Consider the following 27,138-nt stretch of genomic DNA (forward strand, 5'->3'; position numbering starts at 1 on the left):
CTGATAAACCCTTGTACAAAGGATTATTTGTAGTAATTCGAACCTTCCTTTCTAGTACATACATATAGTATATATAGTATACAGACAATTGTGCAGTATAGTTAACTAGTAAGAAAAGTAAATTTGTATGAATCAGCATGGTATGATTTTCTGGTTTCATGCTGTTAAAGGTGACTTACATCCATAACTAAAAGTAGTGTTATGGAATCGACTGCATTTAAAAAGTGTAGTATCTGTTCTGATACTGCATTTCATCTTTTCTGTCTTTGGTCAGTGAAAGAGCGATTCTTCTAGATTGAATTAATTTTAATTTTTGTCCCAAGCGAGAGTGTTCTTTTGGAGGGATCTGAATGTTCCCTACATTAAACAGCTAATATAATTTTTTCCTCATGAGGAGGCAAGTAATATGGGCTATATTCGTTGTAGGGGGAATAATAGAGAAGACCATTGGTTGCTAAGACACTGGTTAGTTACTTCCCTTAGGCAGAGAAACCCAGACATCGGAGGAGAAAACATGCTTTCTTCACGGTGGATTTAATTCCATATGAGTGAATACAAAACTCTGCCCTAGATTCTAGACCTGCCTCGTATGGTAGACATAACGAGCATGAATAAAACTCTTTCGTTTTATGTCATTTGTCTTTGTTACATTTGTTAATAATGAATCATTCAAACACTACTGTGTTTGAATATATCGTTAGGTGGCAGTTTCAGTCATTTAGAACTGCTTTAAAGCTTCACCATTCACTCATTTTTCGACCAAATTTCAAACAATTATTACAGCTATATTGTGAAAAATTTTTTTTCAATTTTCGTTCAGTAAAACAAAAGTTATGATGAATTTACTGGTGTTTAAAATCGTAAAAAGCACATAAACAAGTGAGCGACTGGTTTCCATAGCAACCACGTTGCTACAGCGACTACTGTTTCTACCAATTCACCGCTCCCGAGAAAAGAGAAGTAACAAGTGAAACAGAGAGAATGAAAGGATGAAAGGAAATTTGGGGATTTTATTGATAGCAAACGAGTGCATTACAGATGTGCATGCTATGTTTATGGGGGCAGAAAAATAAGACTGAAATTAAACAAAGAACAACTGGAAGCCTGGAAAAATCATGAATTGCAATACAAAAATTCGAGCATGAAAAGTAATATGGTTAAGCTTAAACATGGAAAAGTAAAGGAATAATTGTTAAAATTGGAAAAGAAATGGACAAGTATTCTAGTAAAAAATAATAAATTTATCACTTAAAATATTGCAGCATTAAGAATTTTTTTAAAATTCAATTTATAACATTATATAATCAATTCTTAATGCTGCAATATTTTAAGTTATAAATTTATTATATTTTTTATTAGAATATCTTGTCTTTTTCTTTTCCAGTTTTAATAACTGGTCCTTTACTTTTCCATGTTTAAGCTTAACCTTATTACATTTCATGCTCGCATTTTTCTATTGTAATAAAATATATGTCATGAATTGTGGCGTATTTCCCCACTTATTTTGTGTCTTTCATTGTGTCATGTTCCATATATATATCTTTCCTTTGCAGAGAGATTATAGTAGGAAAACAAATACAACATCGTTATCTACCACCACCTTGCAGCATTTTAACCCTGTTTCTCTTTTGCTTCCATTTTTCAGGTTTACTGCAACGTTTTGATGATGGAGAAACTCTGCTGGTCGGTGAGGGTTATTTGTTCGAATTCATTCGGAGAGGTTATCTGAAATCAGGTGCCCTCGTACCAGAAGTAGTCATCGAACACCCGGAACTTGTCCAGAATATGCATGAAGAATTTGTTCATGCTGGCAGTGAAGTTGTTGTCGCCTTCACAGTAAGTGGAAAACAAAAGATTTGCATCTATTATATATTTTTCTTAGTTTGTCTGTCTGTCGGTTTCACTTTTTCTCAGAAACTACTGGTCTGATCTAGGTGAAATTTTTGCATGGATTTGATAAGGTGTAACGAACTAAGTATTATAACATCTCTTCGATGCACAGTAAAGTATTAATAGTGATTAGTCACCATGATACTACATTTATGCTGGAAGTTTGGCATAAATGAATTTATGATACACTGTAGGCAGATGATCTCAGCAACATATCCCTCTTTGATCCGAAAACGTAGATTCCATGAACAATGCTTCTTTTTTAGAACTGCACACCTGTGGAAATCTCTTCCAGTTGTCTGCTTTCCAGGTTACTACAATATGGTTGTCTTCAAGTCCAATGTAAACAAGTTCTTGATGAGCCATTCCCCTTAAGTAATCCAATTTATTAAATTTCCACTACTAACGATCACTACGATATTGTCCCATTGACTACTGTGCAGTCTTTAACCCTTATCCTCGAGTGGCCTCTGTGCCTTCATAAGTGGTGACTTCTATGTAAAAAAAAAAGGTATTGAAATGACACAAGCAATATTTAAGGTGAGATTTATTTCTTTGTTGTTGTTGTTATTACTATTGATGATGATGATGATGATGATGATGATGATGATGAGGAGGAGGAGGAGGAGGAGGAGGAGGAGGATAAGGCAGATGATGGGTATCATTTATTCATTCATCATCATCATTCATTCAAACGAAATAAAAATTTTGTTCAGTTTTGACACGCTAAAAAGTCTAGCCTATTATATATTATTGGGCCTCTTCATTATATGGTAATTCACTCCAGAAAGCTGACACACGTGTGGTGGCTGTATGCAAATGCTAAGTCATGTGCAAGGTGACGTCATGGCAAGGGAGAAAAGAAAAAGATATAAAAAAAGAATGCGTGGGCAGACTGGAGATCACATGCGAAGAGATCACGATCACGTTAAAGACGTGGATGACGTCACAGCCGTAACAATGAGGAGTAAACGTTTTTTTTTCTTAAAACCTGAAACAGAGTTAAATTTCTTTCCTATTCCTTGCCTTTGTCTCCTTTACGACGGAGTCTACAACGTGTTGGGTCTACATATTTACACATGTGTAAATGGGTACTAACGTTACATACTTTTTATATGATTACATGTAAACAGCTTGAAAATTAGATGATGAAAAGAAAGAAAAAGAAACAACACTATTCTAAACTTTAGATTAGAGATCAGTTTTACATACAAATTTAACATAAAATGATCATCAACTTCTAGTCCAAATAGCACTTTTTAAGGACATATAACCAATGTTTATTTTAAAAGTAGATAGATTTTGTATACAGTGAGACATTTTTTATGACAAAAAAGTATATATCATGTGATAAAAAAAATATGTTTCTTTCAAAACTGTTGACCTCTCGGCACTCGCCAACCTTATAGCATGTCAAAACAGAGTCACAGGTTTCAAACTGACGACCACTACCAAGCTTACACTCCAAGTTCGTTTTCTAATGAAAGTTTTTACATCACGAATGCAAAAAAAATGTTAAATTAAATCTACTAAATTCACTAACAACAAATTCCTTCTCTTTACATGGATTCATTTTCTTTTTGCTTTTCAAGTATTATGGTCACCGTTATAAGATGAATGTAATTGGGCGTGAAGACGATGTGGAAAAACTCAACCGAAACTCGCTGCGCATGGCTCGCAAAGTTGCAAACGCTACAGATACACTAATGGCGGGTGATCTCAGCAATATCGCCCTTTTTGATCCGAATAATGCGGAAGCAATTGAAATGACACAAGCAATGTTCAAGGTGAGATTTATTTTCTTTCTTGTTGTTCTTGATGATGATGATGATGATGATGATGATGATGATGATGACGACGACGACGATGACGACGATGACGATGATGACGACGACGACGACGACGATGACGACGACGACGACGATGATGATGATGATGATGATGATGATGAAAAGGAGGCGAATGATGATGAGCATCATTCATTCAAACGAAATAAATGATTATTTTGGGTATTCATTTCCCTGATATCTTTCTAGTTAGAATTCTTGGTTCCTGTTCGGAATTCCTCATAAAAAAAATAGGGGAAAAATCTGTGTGATGTATGTACCCTTGACAAAACAAAAATAAAATATCATATTTCAAAATTACATAAATTGATAAAATATTTTTATTCTTTATACAAAGATATCTGATACTTACTGGAAGAGTCATGTGAAGCTTACCAACATCCCTAAATGAAAGTGTTTCTGTGGAATGAAATAGTGTTGAACTTGGCACAGCAAGGTTGTCAGTCTGTGTCGTTAACCACATAGCCACCATTACCTCCTTCTTGTTGTTATGTCTGTTGTAGGTACATGCGATTTTAAGAGGTAATAGATTACTTTTTTATTATTATTTCAGTAAGTTTTAAGAGATCAAGGGGCTTCCTCCTGGAGCTAACACTTGATTTTGTTATGATTTAAATTTATATCCGAGGGCTCTTTTAAGAATAGATGCTGTTCCCTTTATGGCTGCTATCTGTATTTCGTTACAGCTTGGTCTTCCAGGGATTGCTTCTAAGTATTTCTGAAGGTTCTTTTTTATTAAACCAGTTGCTCCTATCACAACCGATATAATGTTTATTTCTTTTAGAGACCATGTCGTTTTTAGATCATTTTTTAGGTCCTGATATTTTGTTATCTTTTCCCGTTCAGCTCTATTAAGGTCAAAATCATTTGGGTCTGTGATTTTGATAATGAGCGCAGTTCTTGTAGAAAAATGTGTAAGGAAAGTCCTTTAAAAAAAATTACTGCGCCCTCTGTAGATGTATAAGAAAAAATTCAAGATGGCGCCCGACTCTCTCTTTAGCACGGTAAGTTCAGGAAAAGATGTTATAAATGTTGCAGCAATTCAATAACCAGTAAACACCGGTTCTGCACGGAATCCAACTAGCAAGGTGCCTAGACGGACGCGAACGGTTACTCAGACCGGACCCAACAACGGTAAGATATCCTCACACGGCACGAGAAGCAACAGCAACACGATTCCCCGACCAACTCAATCGTCGCTCTCCCCACGTCTTTTTCATCCCCCGCTTTTATGGTCGTTGTAGGCTGGCTAAATTTGCATATTGCGAGAATTCGTGTGACTTTGCGAGATATCATCCTTTACAAAAGATGGCGGTTGCCATCTTGATCTTTCTTTATCTATTTTCGGTCAGTGACTCGGAGCCGGTCTCGAGGTAAGTCTTTCCTTTTCGTCCGTCTCTCTTACGCACCCACACAACACATAAACATGTGGGCGCTTATCTCCTGGATGCACATTACAGTTCTTTCAGACTTGTTCCATATCACAATATCTGGTGTGATGGCCTTGTCTTTTATGTATCTGCCCGCTTGTATGTCTTTGTCATAGAACACAGTCAGAGTAATCTCTCTTGTGGCTTAGTAGAAAAACTAGTCTTAAGGATATGATATTTGCGAATTTTTTAAATGAGGATTGATCATTCATATCATTTGGATTTATCGGACTACTGTTCTCATTAAGATGTCTTAAAGACATTAAATATATGTACAATATTGCAGTATGTACAAGATGATCCTTAATCCAGGCCTGCACAGCAAATTCATTTATTCTTTGATTGAATTGTAATTAAATTACATCCATTATTAAATAAAGAGAATATAGCAGAGACAGTGTAGTTTATTGAAAAGATAGAGATTTTGGAAAATAATCCATTGAAAAAACGTGATGTCAGATGTTAATGATAAAAATCTTATATTTATTTCAAATTTGGACAAAAAAAAAAAAACGCCACTAAAATAGGAAGTAAGCAAGGAAAAAAAAATTTATGTTTTGACTATGTTCAACTTTTAAAAAATATTCGCCATGATTGAATTACTGAAGCTTCTTAATTATTTGCTTGATTCTGAAGGTAAAAAGATATTTAGCAAAAAAAAAAAAAAGACGTAAAAAGAATTTACGAATATAGAAAAAAAAAAGATCAGTTTGATGTAAATAAGAAAAAAATTGGTATTTATTATGACCTAACTTAGTGTAATTTACCTCCTAAAAACAATAGTAGTTTCATTGTTAAATATTACTTACTTATTATTTCCTGGTATTTTTGAGGCTGTTAGTTAGGATAGACCTATAAAATAATCTCCCCCCCCCCACACACACTTTGTCATTTTTTCTTTTCGTTTTTTTTTCACTTTTTTGCAACAGATTATTACCGATCGGATACTAATCTACCATATTATCCCCCACCCCCTGCAAAATTTCAATATTTAAATATTTCTAAGGGGTACTCAGTTTCTAATACAGCAGTCAAGTAAATCAATCCCCCATATTGGAACCACTCGACGAGAACATGCACATCCCTCTTATATAAAGAATTTTTCATTTATTAATCTGAGGGCAACCATATCAAGACCTTTATTATCCAATGTATTCTGTAGTGTTTTCACTGATTGCCATGTTTGCTTATGCACGGATAGTGTTAACAGCTTTGAAAATATCATGAAATAATAATTAATTAATATTTAATGGTGAGACCTTTCCAAAGCAAATCTTATAAAAAGAAGTGGAAATTGTGGAGTTATAAATTTTAATGCTCCCCCCCCCACCCCGAATGTTTGAAGTGTTTCTTAAGTGTTTTTAAAATGTTTGGAACTTATGATCATGCTCACTAGTTCTCTCCTCTCCCCACCCGTCACTAAACTTGAAAAAATGTTAACAATTACCCACTTTTTGACCGCTATGTAGCCAAGAAGTGGGTGCTCATTTTACGTTAAGTTTATATAGGAAAGTGATCCCCCAACTCTAAAAAAAAATTTCTCCTATTTTTTTTAAAAATTCTTTCTTTCATATTATCTTTAAATATCGTTGAAACGTATTAGCCAAACAAAAGTAGATTTTGATTTCATTTTAAGAGGTAAACTACGCTGGGTTTGGTTGTAAAAAAAATACCAAAGAATTAAATCATTAACAAGGAATACAAGTTTGATCGTCACACATTCATGCAATGGTTTAACTGATCTTTTTGATTTTTTTTTAATAGATGTTTGCTTTATTATACTTGCTGCATTTACAATAGACTATTTAAAAAATTAATTCGGAAAAGTATGACTATGTTTCAACATAGTTGCCAGTCGAGAATCAATCCTCAATGATTAGTCTAACAGAGGGTCAGCCGTGATGGTTTATTCTTGCTTTGCTCTGTTCTGAATAGTCCTAAGAGGTTCACTTTCCTAGGCTTCACCTTCCTTCTTGAGAAGAGATTAGTTTGTAGCCAATCGTCTAAGGTAACTCTACTGGGGAATGCTGACAGGGCTACTCAGGTATTTTTTGCAGGGCCAATGTATACAACTACTTGTGCTCTGGTCTACAATACCTATCTATCGGCCTTGTGCCACACTTTTTGTTGTCTGAGAGAGGTAAACAACTTCTATGTAGAGAATAAAAGAAGATAACATTGCAGTCAACTGAGATGCCCCTTCCTACAGTTCTGATAGGTAGCAAATGTTCTGATTGGTTGAATAAAGTCATGTGACATTTTTGTTTGATTACACATGGCCGCCTTTTTTTTTTTTTGTATCATCTCCCTCGGGCTTGATATTTAACATAAAAAATTATCTTGTCAGATTCTCAAAACCAGTCCCAAATAGCATTTAAGCTGACAAATCCAACTTTGCCTCTGACTAGTCAATTTTTATTTTTTATTGCTGCATCATGTTATCAGCAATATAAAAAACATAAAAGGTACAATTTTTTACAAAATTTTAAGTACATACAGCTATAACGTGCTCTCCCCACCCCCAAAAATGCCACTCATGGAATTGTTTATGAATTTCTTAATAATATCTGCAATCCAACTATATTTGGTATAGATAAACTTCAGTCAAAACCTGACTTGTTCACCAAGTTTCAATCATGAATGTTTAGCAGTCTTTGTTTTATTATGTTCAATGATAAACACACCTGGATACAACGTGTAAAACTCTCAATAATGATGACAAACTCTTCTCTTGGCAATGTCCTGATTTTACCAGTCATGCACTGTTTCAGTTCAGGATATTTGGGATTATTTTGATAGACATTGTATTAAAAATAACCCCACAAACAAGAAATTTGGAGGTCATAGCATGTGATGCATATTCACGATCACATCTGCTGATGAGATGACCTTCAAAGTGTTCCCACAGACATTCCAACAAGTCATTTGAAGTGTGAAGAGTTGTCCCACCTTAGCAATACCTTTTCTTTTGTCCCAAACTTCTTGCTGACCACTCAATGGTGCTCAGTATTGATCAATGCAGAGCTGTACATTTGGAGCATATTATTGAACAGTTGAACATTCGTGCTGCACTTTGCTCCTATCTTCTTTCCAAGAACTGCAGACTTGTGGAACTTTCTTCCAGCTGACTATTTTCCTCCTATTTATAGCCTTGGTGTTTTCAAAACCAAGATCATTAGGTATATCCTGTCTTTGCAAAATCATCTTTCGTTCTTGTAAGCTCCTTACATCACATGGCCTCATGCCTTGTCTGGAGCGATTACCATAAAAAAACAAAAAAAGAGCTGTTATTAACAGAGTATTTATCTGTCCATCTTCCCACATTAAATCGACCTTATGTCACATCCATCCCTCATGGAGGGGCAGTAAATAGGACCAATGCTATAAGATCTGTCATTCGTGTATTCAGTATGTACTGAGATCAAAGTACAGTATCTGTTCTGTTTTAGGTCAGTAAAAAGAAAATCCTTATAAGCTGGGGCAATTTTTATTTTTGTCCCATTTCATGGGAGGGGGGATTCATTTTCTCAATATTAAAAATTAACCCTGTCTCTGACTCGGACGTTGGGAAGGCAATTATATAAGCACTTGCAAAAAAAAGAATATATTTTCAAGGGAGGTAATTGTTATTCTTTTAGTAAGAGTTATTGTTCGTTATTTTCTTTTAACTAATTTATCTTTCTTATTCAAGATTTTCGGCGTGTTTACAATCATCGTCATTGTGTTAAGGGAGATAACTCCGTTTTACTAAGATGCGACTATTTAAAAATGTGGTGATAATATTTATTAAACAAATGCGACGACTTATTATAGATTTGAGTACAAAGTTTGGTATTATTTTACTTTAAGGCCCGTCTCACGTTCGTATATAAAAAAATATTTTTTTGTAGATTTCTGTGTGCTAAAAACGAATCTGCAAACCGTCCCACTTTGTCAACTAGGCTCCAGCCCCTGTCCCATCGCCACAATGTTGCATCCCTGTGCCTGTTTTACAAGTATTTTACTGGAATGTGCTCTGATGAACTCATTGCACTTGTGCCCTCTCGATGTACATATCCTCAACAAACCCGCTTAGCAACAAAATCACACCCCTTCACTGTTGAGGTTCCTAAATGCCAGAAAGCTTTCTACTCTAATAACTTCTTCCTTCAGACAGCTAAACTTTGGAATTCCCTACCTGCTTCCCAGAGTGTACTGATATGCAGAAGTTCAAATGTAACGTAAATCAACATCTTGTTAATCTTTCTTAGGCATGCGCCCAATTAGTAACCCCTTCCGTCCAAGTGATGATATGCCTTGTTTGCAGTGAAAATGAATAAAAAAAAGAAGAACGTTGTCAAGATAGTTGAAAAAGTAGTAGTGAGAGGTGAGAGGTCTCGAAAGTATGACAGATGAGGCAGAGTTTTGTAGCCCAGTTCTATTCAACTTCAGCAGGGTCAGTTTAGCAACACACAACCGCACATTGTTGTGGAGGAGAATTGGGTCTTTTCTGTTGATTAATGTTGGGTGTTGTTGATGAAGTTTCTGATGCAGTTCATCCATTTCTTGACAGTACTTCTCTGCCATAATGATTTCGCCTGCATTCAAAATTTGTAATGGATGAGATCGGTCGCAGACCACCAAACAGTTAGCATGACCTTCTTCTGGTGCAACTCTGGCTTCGAAAAGCATCGCCGGTTGTCATAAAGAACCCTCTTTTCATCGTAAATCACAACTCGATTGGAAACAGATCATTCTTGTTGCGTAAAAGAAGGGAAGCTGACATTTCATAAGAGCGTTTCTTTTGTTCAATTCGTAAGGCACCCATCTATCAAGTTCTTTGTTCTTTCAATCTCTCTCAAGGGGTTGCAAATCGTCATATACGTTACATAATGTTTTTAAGATTCTATTTTTTTTAATTGTAAATATTTCTCTATTTTAACTTATTTTCCTCTTTGGCTTCCATCCCAGAATGCTTAGGTTAGTGTTGAGATTTTAAAAAACTTCGCCCTTAAAAAAATTGAAAACATTTTCTAAAAAAAAAAATAAATAAAAAATAAAATAAAAGCGGGTGACTTTCAAATCATAATCTGCTGAGGACATTTCTGAAACTGAGTATGGATTCTCCATCTATACTCAGGACTGACACATTGAGTACTGAAACTCTTTAAATACTCATTCCTTACAAGTACCAAATAAGTATTTTTGACAATTCGGAATTTAATCTCATTGTTGCAAAGGAGGTAAATCTGTTTTACTAAAAAATGTAAGAAAAATGATTTAATGTAACAAAGTTTTATAACATTAATAGCAAAAAACAAAATGCAAAATATGACGATATTGTAATTTTTAATTTTCTTACCAAGATAAAAAAAAAACAATTTAATGTAATTTGACGACCGTTTCACACACAAAAATACAACGAATAAACATGGAATTTCCAGAAACCTTCATCTACGCAACTCATCAAGTTGCACTGAATTTTTTGAATTTCAGTAATGGGTATCTATTCTGTATCGATGGGTAGCTATTCTGTACAAGTTCTGGAGATGAAGAATTTTCAGTGGGTAGCTGTTCTGTACAGGTTATGGACTTCATAATTTTGTAGGCAAAAAGCAAAAGATCCTTCTCGTGTTGACATGAAAAATTTATGCACTGGAATGCTCAAAGATTCAATATTTTTATGAAGCAATTCTAGTTTCTGATTGGTTGCGAGCAGAATGTGATTTAATTTGATTGGTCAGTTCCTATTGTCAGCATCTATAAGTAGGATCTTCCAACTTTTAGTGATCATACTTTCATTAAATATAAAAAAATATTGCAACATTTCCTTTTAGTACATCAAATAGCTGCAAAAAGAATCCCCTGCTCTGACGAAATATGCACCAGTTTAGGGTTAAAAAATAAACTTTTTCTAAATTTTGATATTATTTATCCAGAGCAACAGATTTTTTTTTTTGAGTTTTAAGTGGACATACACACAAACAGCTGCTTTTTCTATAAAGATAACAATGTTTTTTGCTATTTGAAATTGTTTCTTAGTAATTACTTTCCATAAACTTATCATTCTACTTTACTTTTATATTTTTAAGGAACAAGTGATCTGGGCCAAAGAGGAAGGGGCTGATTATATTATCGGAGAAACATTTAATTCATTCCATGAAGCTTCTTTAGCTTTAGAGGCTATAAAGCAATATGGCGGAGGTAAGACAGTGAATTGCTCAATTTTGTAAAAAAAAAAAAAAAAAATCCGATACAAATATTATTTGTTATGCCTATTCAAGCATCATCTTTTATGCATTTTAATTCAATCCTTAAAAATCATTTTGCCTCAGTTGAAATAAATGACTCCCTCCCTGAGAAAGCTCCTTGTTTTGATAAGCCAGTATTACTGACTTTCACTTCAAACCTGAATTTTTTATGGAAATAACACCAGACAAGGCATGAAGCCACTTGATGTATGAGCTAAGAAGAACAAAATATATTGTTATAAAGACAGGAGGCCTTAGCCTTGAAAAGATAAAGATTATATGTAGGAGAAAAACTGTCAGCCAGTAGTTTGTGAAAAGAAACTACAGGGGCCCGACTATATTTTTTGTACTCTTTGAAAAAAGTACTTCAAGGTAGTTACTAGTGCCAAAAACTTTTGAGATTGTAAGTACGTAGTTGAGAAGTGAAAATCCACTACAATTATCATAAGAGAAAAATCCAGGTTGTCCTCGATGGTCATGCACCTAAACAATATGATATAAATGCGGGAGTGCCTCAGGGGTCTATCCTTGGACCTCTATTATTCCTCATATTCATAAATGACCTCCCTGACAAAATTGTCTGTGAGATGGGTATATATGCTGATGACACCACGCTCTATAACAGACACGACAGGAAAACAAATGAACACATATCTAAAGAAATGGCAAAAACACTAGAGGATGATCTCCAATTTGTAGTGGAATAGGGACAAAAATGGATGGTCACATTCAATGCTGCCAAGACTAAACTTGTTTCCTTCAATAAATATAAGAAACCTTCTCTACCACCAATAACAATGGCCAAAGACTCTTTATTTGAAAGCACATCTTTTAAACTCTCGGCCTAACGTTCACAGGAAACATGAGTTGGAACAATTACATTGAGAGCATTGCCAGGACCGCTGCTAAAAAGATAGATTCTCTCTACCGTGCTAGAAAGCTACTAACGCCAGAAAGTATCCTGTACCTCTATAAGTCCACCATTCGTCCATGTATGGAATATTGTTGTCATATTTGGGCATCTGTTACTAGTCTCTCACTCCTAGACAAGGTTCAAAAGAGAGTCGCCAACCTAATAGGTCCTGAACTGTCATCCAAGCTTCAGCCTCTGTCCCGTCGACGAAATGTAGCATCCCTTCCTCTGCCTGTTGTACAAGTACTTTAACGGTGAATGCTCCGAAGAACTGCAAGCACTTGTACCCCCTCGACGTAAATACCCCCGACAAACCCGACAAGCAGCAAAATCCCACCCCTTCACAGTTGAGATCCCTAGATGTAAAAGAGCCTCCTACTCCAGTAGTTTCTTCCCCAGAACCGCTAGACTTTGGAATTCCCTTCCGGGTTCCTGCTTCCCCAACTGTACTGACATGCAGAAGTTCAAGTATAATGTGAACCGACATCTTGCTGCCCAACTCCCCACATAGTACCCCTGTAGCTTATGTCCCTGATAGTAGCCCCCTACATCAAAGTGACAATGTGCCTTGTTTGGAGTGAAAATGTAATAAAAAAAAATAAAAAAATTTTTTTAGTTTGGCTAGAGTGAAAGCTACAAACAGTTGCTGGACGAGAAAGATAAGAAGGGAGATGGAGAATGATTTCGTTCTACAGCAAGACAATTGCAGCATCCATGTGTCATGAAAGAATGGATGACTAAAGTGAATATGACTACTTTGGAATGGCCTGCAAAAAACCCAGATCTAAATTTAATGGAAAATGTTTGGGAAATGCTTGCGCAACTTGTCTATGATGGACCTGAAATAACGAAAGAGGCTCAACTATGGGAACGAATACTAGATGCTAAAAAACAATTAATAGAAACATGTAGAGATGTTATTGTGCATATGTTTGATCATTCTGAAGAGAGATTGATAAAAGTTATTGAGAAGAAAGGTGATATTACAGACTATTAACAGTTTTCCAATGATGTCCAAAAAATAATGTTGTGTGTGTTTTGTAAAAAATGATGAAAATTAAATATTTTTCCTTACCTAATCGATTTTCTTCCATTTTTATTACACGTTTTGTCTTTATATGTTTAGGCTATTCTATTGAAGGAATTTTGCCACTCTATTGTACTTGGAAGGTTGAATACTAAAGTGTCTGAAAAATATTGTCGGGCTCCTATACTTAACTAGGAAACTGTAATACAATGAGATATGAAAACAGTGAATTGATGAAGATCACTAGACCAACACGTCAAATGAGCTGAAACAAAAGAAGCAGGGAATAGATCAGACAAATGAAAGACACATCAAAGGGCTTTCTCGTCCAGCAACTGTTTGTAACTGTCACTGTTCTGTCGTCCTTTCAGCCATTCCAACCATATATTTCCATTAGCAAAGATCACTGAGAAAATGGTTGGATCCTTCTACCACTCTAGATAATACCTCACATCTAATGCAATCCTCTAACTCTATAAGAGTAAGATACATCTTAAGATACATCTTAAAATAGAATATTGCTGGCACATCTGGTGAGGTGCCACTCTTTCTTGTCTTGACAAAGTATAAAATCAGCTTTGAAATCCAGTGGGGAGGTTGATCTCTTTTCTTCTCTAAAACACCTTTCTCACAAAATATACATTGCTAATCTTTCTCTACTCCATCATTGTTTTCATGGTAGGCGACTGTCTGAGCTGAAAAATCTGATCTCTCTACTCATTGCAAAACGTTCACAGCAAGAACTCGTTTAGCAAAGAACTCTTGTTTATTCTTCTGTGCACCTGAAACCAAATAGTACTTTCATTAACAAAGTTTCTTTCCAAGAGCGTTACATCGATCAAATATCAACAAGTACATGTTGGGCTATTCTTCCATTCCAGCTATTATTCCCAAAGTAATTTTCATTCACATTTATACGTACATCTTCAAATTTTACATTTAAAATTCAGTATAACATAAAACGATTGTCATTTTCATAGAAGGTGCTCGACTGAGCTCAAATCTCTGATTCCTCCCTGTAAAACTTTTGCAGCAAGAACTTGTCTTCTACCAGAATTTCCTTTCTTTCTTTCTGAACCTAAAACTAAACGGGGTTCTATGAAGAGTTTCAAGACTGCTTCTCCACAGACTACAACATGGTCGTCTGACGATTCAAATGTCACTAAATGCTTTTAAGTTGTCCTCAAATTTTCATCCACCGTTTTCAATCTTTTCGCAGTATTGTTCATCATTGAACTGGCAATTTCATTAACTTTTATTCTCAAGTGGCTTTTGGCCCTGGTAAGTAGTAACTCCTTAGTATTAAAAAAAGACAAACCGACAATGTTTGGTACATTTACAGTATTAATACTACGTCAGTATAAAGATTAAATTCTGTCAAATATTTCATATGACAACCGTTTTATTAGTTCGCCTATCAACATTGTTTTGGAATTCGATAATAACATCCCCCCCCCTTTTATTCTTACTCTGATTTGGCAATCATATCTTCTTCTTCTTCTTCTTCTTCTTCTTCTTCTTTTTCCATCATCATCATCATCATCATCATCATCATCATCATCATCATCATCATCATCATCATCATCATCATCATCATCATCATCATCATCATCATCATCATCATCATCATCATCATCATCATCATCAACAACTAACCTATCTCTGGCTAGATTTATCCCTCTTTCTCTAATCTGTTCCTCAGCCTTCCCCTATCAATGAACCCTGCTAACTCAACTGCTCTATATCTACTCAGCCAAGAACGCTTATACATTATTGCAATATGACCAAACCAACAAAGTCTCCCTATATTTTCCATACGTTTTTTTTTTTTATAAAAATTACTCCAGACAAGGCATAAAGCAACTTTACGTAAGAAGCTAAAAAAAAAAAATACTTCAAGTTGGGAAACAAACCAACAATAAGTGCTAGCTGAATAGATTCTAACCAAGAAAACAGCAATTCTTCCCCCTTTATCAGAAAACATTGCTCATGAAAGAACAAAATAAGAGAAGTGAGAATTACGAGAATGTTTGAAAGTAAACCTAAGGTCCATTTTTTAATCCCCTTAATCTCCCTCTGAGGTCATCAGATTTAAGTCTGTCTTTATGACTCAAATTGCACATCCATCATATCATTCTCATATCATTTTTTACCATGCAACGCATATCTTCAACATTCACTTGCCAGGTTTCATTTTCATACATGATTGCATTGCATACACATGCCTGATAGAATTCTCATATCATTTTTCGCCATGCAACACATAGTTTATGTAGAAACAAAGTTGCCACAAATATTCATCTTAAAAATTCCACTTCATTCTTTTAATCTAGTGAGTTATTTCTAATTTTTCCCATTCTGGTTAAACACATCATTGCAACGTCATTAACGATTAAAAGGGTTAGCTGAAGACAAAATAACGTAAATTGAAATAGCTGATATTTTGGAGTGTTATATTATATGTCACTTAGGTTAATCTTTCTTTTCACTCCGTGTTCATCTTTTATTTTACAGAGGAGTCACTACTTATGCAGGCCCATAAGCCATTTAAGGATAAAGGTTAATGTGTAACATGTAACCCGTAGCATAGAAATTTGGAGGAAATTGATTATTTAAGAGGATGGCTCAACAAGAACTTGCTTACATCCGATTTAAAACGACCATGCTGTAGTCAGCTGGGAAGCACTCCTGCAGTATTGTGTTTCACAGACAGGCAGTTCTAGGAAAGAAACTTTGTTCATGGAATTTTCATTTAATTTTAGGCACAGATAGAAAGTAGGGGAAATTGTTGGCAGTGATTATAACTAGACAAGTGTTTGCGGTAAATGTTTAACAGGGAAGGACTATAGATTGAAGCTCAGTCGAGCACTTGCTATGAAAATAAGAATATAACAGTGATATGCTCAAAATGTTTCTCCTGTGAGAAAAAAGTAGTAAGGAGGAAAAATGGACATCGCCCACTAGATTTCGAAGACAGTTTTTGTACCCTGTGAAGGCAGGAAAGGGTGCTCTGATCAGGAGTGAGATACTTCTGGAGTGGTAGAATGATGCAACCATTTTTCCAGCGATGTTGGCAACGGATTTGATGTAAATTTTTCATTTCAGGTCAGGAATGAAAGTTAGTCATAGAAGCTTTTCAAAGAAGTGTACTTCTTCAAAATGAAAGTTGTTCATTTCATTTGCGGCCATGTTGGAACAGAGAATTGTTGATGAAAAGATGGAAGCTTGGCTGGGACGCATTAAAATTAACCAACCACCTCAAGGTCGGAAGAGGGAGAACCAGAAAGATCTTGGCCTTTTAAGTGTTTTTGTTTGCATAAATGTTGACGGAATAATGATTTGGGAGATCGTTGATGAGGCTTATTTTTTTAGTAATTTAACCCGAACCGAAATAATGTGGTGATTTGATGTCCTAATCAAAAACAACCATGATTCATCTTTTTAAAGACATGAAGGTCAATAACATTTAGTTTTGTTATTACAGAAATGACGTACCCCGACCACAATATCTGCATATTTATAAAGTTGTACTGCAACATTTATCGCATTAACAGTGAGCTTTAAATACATTTATATTCGCAACAGAATAACAATATTGATTTGCAAAAGGTTATTACATTAATTAACTATTTGTTCTTATTGTTTCTATTTTGCTCCTCATATATTTACAAATATATCGTGGATAAAGGCTTAGAATTTTGGGTGAAAATAGTCTTTTTAACCCTTTCCAGTCAATTTATGACATAAACGGCTTTGTTTGGTTCTGATATGGAAAACCCGCAAATGAACAAGGAACTGCTTGCTTAAGCAATTCCTTTCACCAATAATAGTGATCACGTTCGCTAGTAATATCAACAGTAGCAGTTGCAGTAGGAATTGTCTCTTCTTTTCTGGCAACACGAGAGATAAACAATATACAGCACACCGTGAAATGTGAACAATGTGACAGCCCAAACAAACCTGACTTTCCTCCTTTGTAGGAATCTGGTTCAACTCTTTTATTTTCTGATCAATTTACTTCTGGGAGTTGTTTGTTTTCTTCAGTTTTCTTGGACAACACTGGGTCACAGGGCCACTAGTTATAAATGAAATAAAGTAAAATGCTATCTTTGCTTCCTATGAATCGTATTATAATAATTGAAAAAAAAAATCTTATTTTCATTAATAAAGATTTGTATGATTGTTTTGATTATGAAACAATGAAAATCAACCTAAAACGTAACAATTTGCTCAGAAATAAAGAACTATTTTATTTTATGAATTCAAATTTTTTTATGTTTTTTATATGGTGTTTTTTTTTTTTTTTTTTTTTTTAGGTTTACCAGCCGTCGTGACAATGGCCCCAACTTCTAAAAAGACCACGCTGGAAGGTATGCCATTTGGAGAAGCTTGCAGGAAATTGAAAGATATGGGCGCTGCTGTGGCTGGAGTGAATTGTAGCCGTGGACCACGAACAATGGTCCCATTCCTTAAGGAGATGAGGCAAGCCTGCACAGTAAGCACAAAAAATGCACTTTTGAATGAGATTAAATACTAGCTTACCCAACACAACATTACCCAGTAATCTCTACTTTTCATGACAAGTGATTGTTTGAGCTCCAATCTATGGTCCTTTTATGCCAAACTTTCACAAAAAACACTCAACTAGGTACAACCACTGTCAACAATTTCCCTCACTCTTTATCTGTGTCCAAATCTAAATGCAGATTCCATGAAAAAATCTTCTTTGCTAGAACTGCCCACTTGTGGAACACTGTTTCACTGGCATGCTTCCCGACCGATTACAACATGGTAGCATTTGAGTTCAATGTAAGCAAGTTCTTGTTGAGCTGTCCTCATAAATTATCCAAATTCAACCAAATGGATACTATTAACGATTACTACACTACCACCTTACATTCATTAACCCTTATCCTCGATTTAGGTTACCTGGACATGATTCAAACATTTTAATATATATATATATATATATATATATATATATATATATATATATGTATAATTATTTTTTTTTACTATAATAATTATTAAATACCTACAGACACTAGTGTTTCATCCTTTCGGGAATCTTCAGTGCAGGGTGTCACGATTAATACCAGTCGAACGATTCAAACCCCGCATCACGAGACATCTCTGGCTCGGTTTAGCAAAGACCTAATCCATTCGGCTACCATTAACCGCGTGAAATAACGTCGAATTTAAACATTTTAATTTTTAAATGTTCATTTACGTCAGTCAGAGAGTGGTCTAATCGTTATACGACGATCTATGCATAAGAGCTAAGTTGACCGATTTTTTAATTCAACTGAAAGTGCTCAACGATAAGAAACGAATTTTTTATTTAATATATGCATATAAAGTTATCAAATGTACATAGGGCCCGAGCAAAGCTGGGCTGAACTGCTAGTGTATATATATATAGATATATATATATATATATATATATATATATATATATATATGAAATAAAATGGAGGTGGAAGGACCTGAATGCTCAATGTTTCGCCCGATTTATGCAGGCTTCTTCAAGAGGGATGGTCATTGATGTTGAGTATTCAGGTCCTTCCACCTCCATTTTATTTCATATCGTCAGATTTAATCCAGCTCAACAATCATATATATATATATATATATATATATATATATATATATATATATATATATATATATATATATATAAAATAATTAATTCTTGAGCGCATGTAAAGTTGCTAAAATAGCCATGCATTACTGTGGCAGTAATATACATGTCATAAAATAATATACATGTCATAAAATAAAATAATGTTAAAATTTTGTGGGGGACGAAAACAGCAACAGTTTGTCTAGATCAAACATACAATTGAAGACATTGTTCTCAAACACAGAAGAATTCATAAGAAGGCGTGGAATTTAAAGAAACGTTTTTGCAGTTTTCATCCCAGCACTAAGTTGTGGTCTCCATGGAACACAACCAAACATATGCCATCGTCACTTTCTTCTTATTTAAAGAAAGACAGAATTATCTGTCTGTATTTCTGCTCCAGGGAACATCCTTCCAAAGGCAATGATGATGACTATCATATCGAGGTTTAAAATCATCTTCAACAAACATCAAATGATATATAAACACACACCTTCTTTTCATACGGCTTGTTGCACCTTTTTAGCAATAAATTTCATTAGATTTTATATTTAACTAAATGAGAATCTCAATCGTGTCTTCAACGTCATGATCAGATGAATATGCATAGGTGAGTAAGATCAGACCTAGCATATTAGTTCTTATTCACAAAAATGATTGCATCGCACCGATTATCAGGGATTTAATTATTAAATCCTACATTGCAAAACAATTTTAATTGCTTTCTTAAGTGTCACACACACACACACACACACACACACACACACACACACACACACACACACACACACACATGCATATATATATATATATATATATATATATATATATGCAAGGGTCGTTCCAAAAGTAAGGTCTTCTATTTTTAACTTAAAAAATAAAACGTTGAAGAACTATGAACATGAGAGTGGTACCACTAAAACGATACACCTTTTATATTTCAGAATTTATTTTTCTACATAGTCACCACCATTTTCAATTCATGTTTGCCAGCCACTTTTGATGCCTGGGTTGTGAAAGTCAAAAGTGCATTTTCTCGCTGACATCTCTATTGCTACTCTGAAATCGACGAAGCCATCTCCTACATGTGCTGACATAAACTGTACTAGCTTCGTAAACGTTCAATAGGCGCCGGTGAATGTTGATCAGTTCAATTTTTTCTCTGTGGAGAATTGAGTGATTCCTCTCTACTTCTGACACACATCCATGACAAGGATTGCTTTATTAGAGTCAAGCACAGTCTTTATTTCCCCGATAGTGTCCCTTTGTATGTTCAGTTTAATTGCTCAACCCCCACAACTTTTCGAATTGCTGTATAACTGAGAGTGAGCTATACTCTTGATGCTATGTTTTAGCTAACAACTTGCTATCTATATATTGTGCTTGTATATTACATATAATGATGTTGACGATGATGATGATGATAATGATGTTGATAATGATGATGGTGATGATGATGATGATGATGATGACAGAAATATATTCTTGAGATGTTCTCTTTTGAAATTTTAGGGTCCAATTGCAGCATTACCCGTGTGCTATGCAACTACCCCAGAGGCTCCTACAATTCAAATTTTGAAAGACAGAAATTCCGGTGAGTCAATCATTACATTATTTTTTGGTTTGGTTGTTTTGTTTTATGGCACATCAACCCTTTTCGGGTTATTTAATGGCGAATCTAGTTATTTTAGAAATCGTATTCATGTTGCATCCAATTATTTTGTAGAAGGTTTTTATTCTTCAAGCTTTTTATATCTTCAATTGCAAGTTTGTAGTGTTTGGTTTGTTTGTTTTTTATAGTGGATTTTATCGTTTTTGTTCCCTGCAGAACATGAATGAGTTTTGTAATGGGAGAGGGAAAAGGGCTACAGTATTAATGTTTGATAAATTTTAAGTAACGAAACCAGTCAGGAAGTGGGAGAGATAGAAAGAGAAAGGGGAAATGGGAACAAGGAAAAGGGGGGAAGGTGATTTTTTTTTTTTTTGGGTTTTGCAGAACATGATTAACTTTTGCAAAAAGAAGTAGAAAAACAAAAAGCATCAATGTTAGATACATTTCGTCTCAGGAAGCCAATATCTTTAGACAACCTGATCTTTTTTGTAACACACATGGTCATGCTGTTACCATTGCTTTTTTTTTTTAATATTAATGGCCTACCACTTACCAAGGCTAAAAGTCACTCGAGGATAAAGGTTAGTGAAACTTCCAATTGGATGATGGGACAATATTATGAAAGGCTTCAGAACTATGAATGATAAAATGATTCATGTTACACATGATCAAATCATATTGTTAATGATGAGAAAATTTTCACACCAGTTTTTGTTTGAGTGAACATGTGAAAGACGAGTTTATGACAAACTTATTACAGTAAGTATAAGTAAAGTTGATGAGAAGGAAGTACTTGCTGTGGTTGGAAATTTAAATGAACATGTTGGACAGAAGGTGTCTGTGATACGTTGATTGGAATTCAGAAGGAAAAGGAATTTTATAATTCGACCTCAGCATGGACATGATGATTGCAAATACTGTTCTTAAAAATCCAAAAAGCTATCTTGTAATGTATGAATCTGGAGTGACGGACATGCATAAAAACACCGGTGTGTGTGTGTGTGTGTGTGTGTGTGTGTGTGTGTGTGTGTGTGTGTGTGTGTGTACTCTAGTTGGACACTCCTTAGAGTACAATAATGCACCATGGTGCAATATAAGGATAACCCTCAAGTCATTTCACAGTGGCATCATGGATTGTTCATAGCACATGCAGTGAATTGTACTCAGAGGAATTGATGTGGTGAATTGCATTACGAGGAGCTAGGGGGCAAATTGAATAATAACGTTGGCAAGAAATTCCGATACTTTGATTGTTTTTTTGTTTTTTTTTGCTTAAAATCGGTTATTTGTGACTTTATTGAAGAAAGCTCATGAGGTAAATAGAAAAGTGAAAAGTGTGGAAGTTGAATGGAGAACATGAGAACAATGAGTTTAATGACCAAACGACTGAGAATTCGGTTACTAGAATAGAATGGTGGCCTTATAGCGGTACAGGATACTTTCAGGCGTTAGTATAAGAATTTTAAAGAAATGGTATAAGAAACTGTAAGATGATAAATGGTGAAACTAAAAGACTTTCAAATGTTGCAGAAATGTTGAAGGCATTTAATTGATCAGAAAGGATGGTTGCGAAAGACTGGGAACTTTGTACAATTTTGAATGATTACAATGGTAAAGGGGAAGCACTTGATGGAAGTAATTACAGAGGTTTAATGTTGATGGTTGAAAGTGGTTGAAAAGATAGATGAGCATCAAAAAGTTAAATAAAGCAGATGTAATGCAATTTGCTTTTATGCCTCAGTATAATACCATTGGTACTGTATTTATTCTGAGACAAATGCAGAAGAAATATCTTGGTAAAAAGAATCTGTATTTTGTTTTGGTGAAAGTTTTTCACAGAGTGCCAATGAAAGATTCTCTAAATAAGAACCAATCGATGGTTTGTGCAGATTGTTCAAGCAAGCTACAGAAATGCACCCCGCTTTACATGGCGGAATGATAAATTTATCGCACTAAAGAAAACAACACTAAGGCTTTATTTTAAAACTTTATTGAAAAAATCAATTCAGGTAATTTGATTATATAGTAGAGCTAACATCTATTCAATGTAGCCGCCTTCTGCCTCAGTCATCACCTCGATACGGGTCCGGAACTGGGAGCATACCTTTTCCACAAGCATTGGCAGGAGCTCAGCGAATACTCAGCGGATGGTAGCGATCAAGCTGGCTTTTGTGATGTGGGAGATCATGTTGGTGATGTTCTATGATCAAACGAAGTAGTCCAGCAGATTCAAGTCGAGGGAGGAGGGGTGCAGTGAGAGAAGGGAGAAAGTCATAGCATTCCTTCTGAAACCAAGCCTGAGTCTCTTTGAACTTGTAGGCTGGCACCGAGTCTTGCTACCACACCCAGGGTTTGCGAGTGGTTACCTGATTGCACTAAAGGATCAACATATTCTTAAGCACATCCAGGTACACTTTGGTGTAGATTTTCAAGCCGATGTGAGGTGGCATGATGTAGACCTCACTAGAAATCACACCAAACTGTGGCTGAAAACTTTATTTTCCTCACACTGAGCATGTCCCTGTTATTTGTGGCAATCCAGCGATGCATTTTCAGGGTGCTGGCAATGGTCCTGTTGTCATAACTTGAATTGGTGGAGAGCATGTTGTACAGCAGTGCGTCTCTGATCTCGTTCGTTGAACTTTGAGTTTCTTTCAGACATGATAGAAGGCTCCTATTGCTCTTGGGATTTATACACAATTGGCTAACTAGAAAATGGTCTGCTATGAAAAAATAAAACCGCTTTTCATCAAACGGAAATGGAATCATGTTGTCTTTTCTATGGCGAGAATTTTATCGTTCCACCCTGTTCTGAGCCCATTACATTTCATCTATGTCCTAGAGGCTATTATCCAAGGAATTATGCATGAATTGTCCAGCAGGAGAGATGTTATATGTTGATTACTTGGTACTTGTGAAACAATGGAAAGTCTATTTGTTAAGTTCAAAATTTGGAAGTATGCTGCAGAAAGTAAAGATCTGAGACAAAAATGTGGATCAGCGGTTGGAAATCCTCTGGAAAGAAAACTGTCATACTCAGTTTATGGTAAGGAAATCGGGTGCAACTAAACTTTCTGTGAACTTTTTAAGCATTGAATACACAAAAAAGGGCAGCAGAATTCCAGGTAGGTTGAGAGAGAACAACCAGTTTTTATATAAGACAACAGAGACGAATGTGAACTCAGATATGGAGAAAAAAAAAATTCTGTATGTTGAAGTTATTCAGAAATCTTGGTAACTTAGTGATACCATTGTGAAGTAGGTGTCTACATGATAGCAAGAATTAGGAATAGATGGAGTAAGTGCAGGGAATTTTTAGCATTACTAACCAGCAGAGCGTTACCAGTGTCAACCAAGCAAGAGCTGAAGATATGTGTTGCATGGAGAGAAATGTGTAATGATAAACGGCTGATCTCAGAGGAAGATGAAATCTGGACAGTATCAAAAGGTGGTATGGCCACGTTGAAACAATGAATGATAGTCCTTGTGTTTGTAAATGTAGAAAAGTTCAGGTAGCAGGATTTTCACAGGGAAAACATGGTATCTATCTTCTATCTATCTATACTCCTATAAATTCGTTTTTATTTGTGTGTATTGATATTTATATTAAAAACCCTCTTTTCTATTTATTTAAAAAGAAAATACAATTTTCTTATGTGTGGGTTGTGGAATTGCATTCACTAGCAAAAGATCTAGCTAATTTGGATATTCTTTTAAACATTCATTTTAATTAATTCCCTATTAGTTTTTTCGATTTTCTTATGGGATGATCGTCTTTAGTTAACTATTACATGGAATTATATTCATGCAGATATTCTACTTGATTTATACTTGCATAACATTTGCATAAAAAATTTAGAGTAAACACAAAATTGTTTCCATATATATTTATGCATACGCATATATTTTTATTTAATCTATCTATCTATCTATCTATCTATCTATAAAAGTGAATGTGTCTGTGTGTCTGTGTACATTTTCCTACGCAATAACTTTGTCAATTGTCTACAGACTCGAAATTTGATATACAAGGTACTGAGATTTGGGAAAATCTTTGTGATTGGTTTTCGGCCAGAAATTTGTCTGTTAAGGGGTCAAAGTTCAACGATTTGACCTTGGAGAACTCTACCAAACTACTCTGCCTATTTTGGGCGTAAACACTTGAAATTTTAGATATAGGTTCCTTGGACATGGATCCAACTTAATAACTTGACTTGAGCCCAAAACAATAAATGTTAAGGGGTCATAATAGGGATCAAAGTTAAAAAAATTTTACCTCTGCGGTCTCTACCAAATTACTCAGATAATTTCTGGTCTAAACATTCGAAATTTATATATAGGGTATTCAGAGATAGGGCAAGCTTTTTAATCGATTTGGGTTGAAAAATTTTAGTTACCAATATATGTATGTATGTATGTATGTATATATGTATGTATATATGTATGTATGTTAGCATGTCTGCCTAAAACTTTCGACAGAGTCGACGGATTTTTACAAAATCAGTATCGTTTCGAAGTTCGACCAGTCAGACGATAAATATCGAAAAATTGGCTAAAAACATTAATATCTTCACCTTCAACTGGGCACTTTCTACAGAGGGGGGGTCGCTTTTTTGGCCGATATTTTCGAAAGTCATTCTCTCCTGTCGATTGTCTAGCCTTAATTTAAACCTATGTCACTTCCGGTTGATGGTAGTCGTAACAGCAAAGACGTCACGTTTTTTCCCGTTCTTTTCCTCCTCCATGGTACAGGTTCGAGCCTGCTTTCCTACTACTATTTTTTTTTTTTTTGCTCAACATACACCTCTAAACACCCGGGCAACGCCGGGCTGAAATGCTAGTGAAATAATAAAAATGGACCTGAAAGGAAAAGGAATAAATAAAGGCCTGGTTATAGATATGTCACTTTTGAAGTCAATTTCTTAAAACCGTTCAGTACATGTCAGTATAAGAAATGGACATTAAACTGATGATGATGATGATGATGATGATGAGGATGATGATGATTTTGTTCTTTTCTTTCAGGTAAATTTTGTTTCGCAAGTAATCTGGCCCAGCATCATTGCAGCATGGACGAGATTGAATATTTCGGTCAGTCTTGCAAGGAAATTGGTGTCAAGTATATTGGTCTCTGCTGTGGGAACAGCTCTGAATACACACGACATCTAGCGGAAATACTGGGGAAATCTCCGCCGTCTCTTCGCTATAAGGAGGACATGTCGAAGCATTTCATCTTCACTGGTGGGAAACTCAGCGATTATTATGAAACGGTCAAGCAGGCATATCTTAACCCCGATGACTAAAAGAAACATAGAAATAAAATGGTGATTTATTAGTCGAAGGTGTTGATTATTTTCACCAAAATGGTTTTCGGCATTACTCCTAAATAACCAAATTAAAATCATGTTTCATTACATAAAGAATATTAAATTACAGTAAGCTAAATTCTATACACAAACAGTGAACATAATGTTGGCGTTTTGGGAAAATATTATATGGTTATTAACAATTTGGATTGTTCTGACTGCTCATATTGAGTGTTATTTGCACAATATTTCAGTCAATGTAACCTTCGACTTTCTTCAGGTGTATCATAGACACGTCCGCAGCAATCAGTATGACAATGGTTTTATTACTGTCAAGCTGAAGTATAGTTCTGTGTAGTATTAAAAGATCCATCCTCCCAGGTATTACCTTACTTCTTAAAAAGATGTTGTTTTATTGTAAATCGTCTGAAGGATCCCTTACCGGTGAATGCCAATGGATTTCTTTGGCCAGTGTTTGTAGAATAGAATGCACTTCTACTGTGTTGACTTTTCAAAACCTTGTCTGATTTTGTGTCTTTTGTTCTCCAGCGAAGGTTAATGAAGATTTGAAAGATGCTTTGTATCAAAATCCAATCAATCTCTAAACAAAAAAGCATTCAAGGAATTTTTTCATCTTTGACTTCATAAATTGAGTAATTCCGAATTTTTTTTAATGGTAATAATTTACGAGCTTAAACTCATAAATTACTCATAAATGATTATTCTGAGTAAATAAATCCAAAAGCAATCACACCATGTTATTTTTTTTTAAGTTAAAAAAAAAAAACAACAAATTAAAAAAAAAAAAAACACGTCCAAAATAACCTTTCTGTGATTTTCTGTTTTATTCACCTGAGTTGAAAAATAAAGAATTTTCTATTTTACAATCATTTTACAATTCTTAAATTTTGCACTTTAGAAATTTCAATCACGATGACACACTGGTTCTTTACATTATTTGGATTATTTAGACTACTGTTCTCAGATGTGATTCTTACAACGTTTCAGCCGATGTAACCTCTTACCTTCTTCAGCTGTATCTTGTCAAACTCTGGAATCTTTCTGTCGAATTTTGGAATCTGCACAGAATTAAAAATAGAACCTCTTATTTAATCCATGTATATATATATATATATATATATATATATATATATATATATATATATATATATATATATATATATATAACTGTCTATTTCACAGTCAGTGATAATTTCATCTAAGCATTAATATGCGTGAGAGTGTGACAGACATAAATAC

General features: G+C 34.9%; 1 protein-coding gene across 1 annotated transcript in view; it reads left to right on the forward strand.

The window, feature by feature from the left end:
• LOC145241530 (betaine--homocysteine S-methyltransferase 1-like) overlaps window positions 1-26,765 on the forward strand; it is a 33,363-nt gene extending 6,598 nt beyond the window's left edge. The window contains exons 2-7 of the mRNA XM_080104574.1: window positions 1,646-1,836; window positions 3,483-3,677; window positions 11,239-11,350; window positions 17,654-17,832; window positions 20,473-20,554; window positions 25,598-26,765. Of these exons, the coding sequence (XP_079960700.1) occupies window positions 1,646-1,836; window positions 3,483-3,677; window positions 11,239-11,350; window positions 17,654-17,832; window positions 20,473-20,554; window positions 25,598-25,875 (1,037 nt within the window). The 3' untranslated portion in view covers window positions 25,876-26,765. The remainder of the gene's footprint in view (window positions 1-1,645; window positions 1,837-3,482; window positions 3,678-11,238; window positions 11,351-17,653; window positions 17,833-20,472; window positions 20,555-25,597) is intronic.
• The last annotated feature ends 373 nt before the right edge of the window (window positions 26,766-27,138 follow it).

The sequence above is a fragment of the Euprymna scolopes genome, chromosome 20 (assembly GCF_053919585.1).
Source record: "Euprymna scolopes isolate OS-2025 chromosome 20, ASM5391958v1, whole genome shotgun sequence".
Lineage (NCBI taxonomy): Eukaryota > Metazoa > Mollusca > Cephalopoda > Sepiida > Sepiolidae > Euprymna > Euprymna scolopes.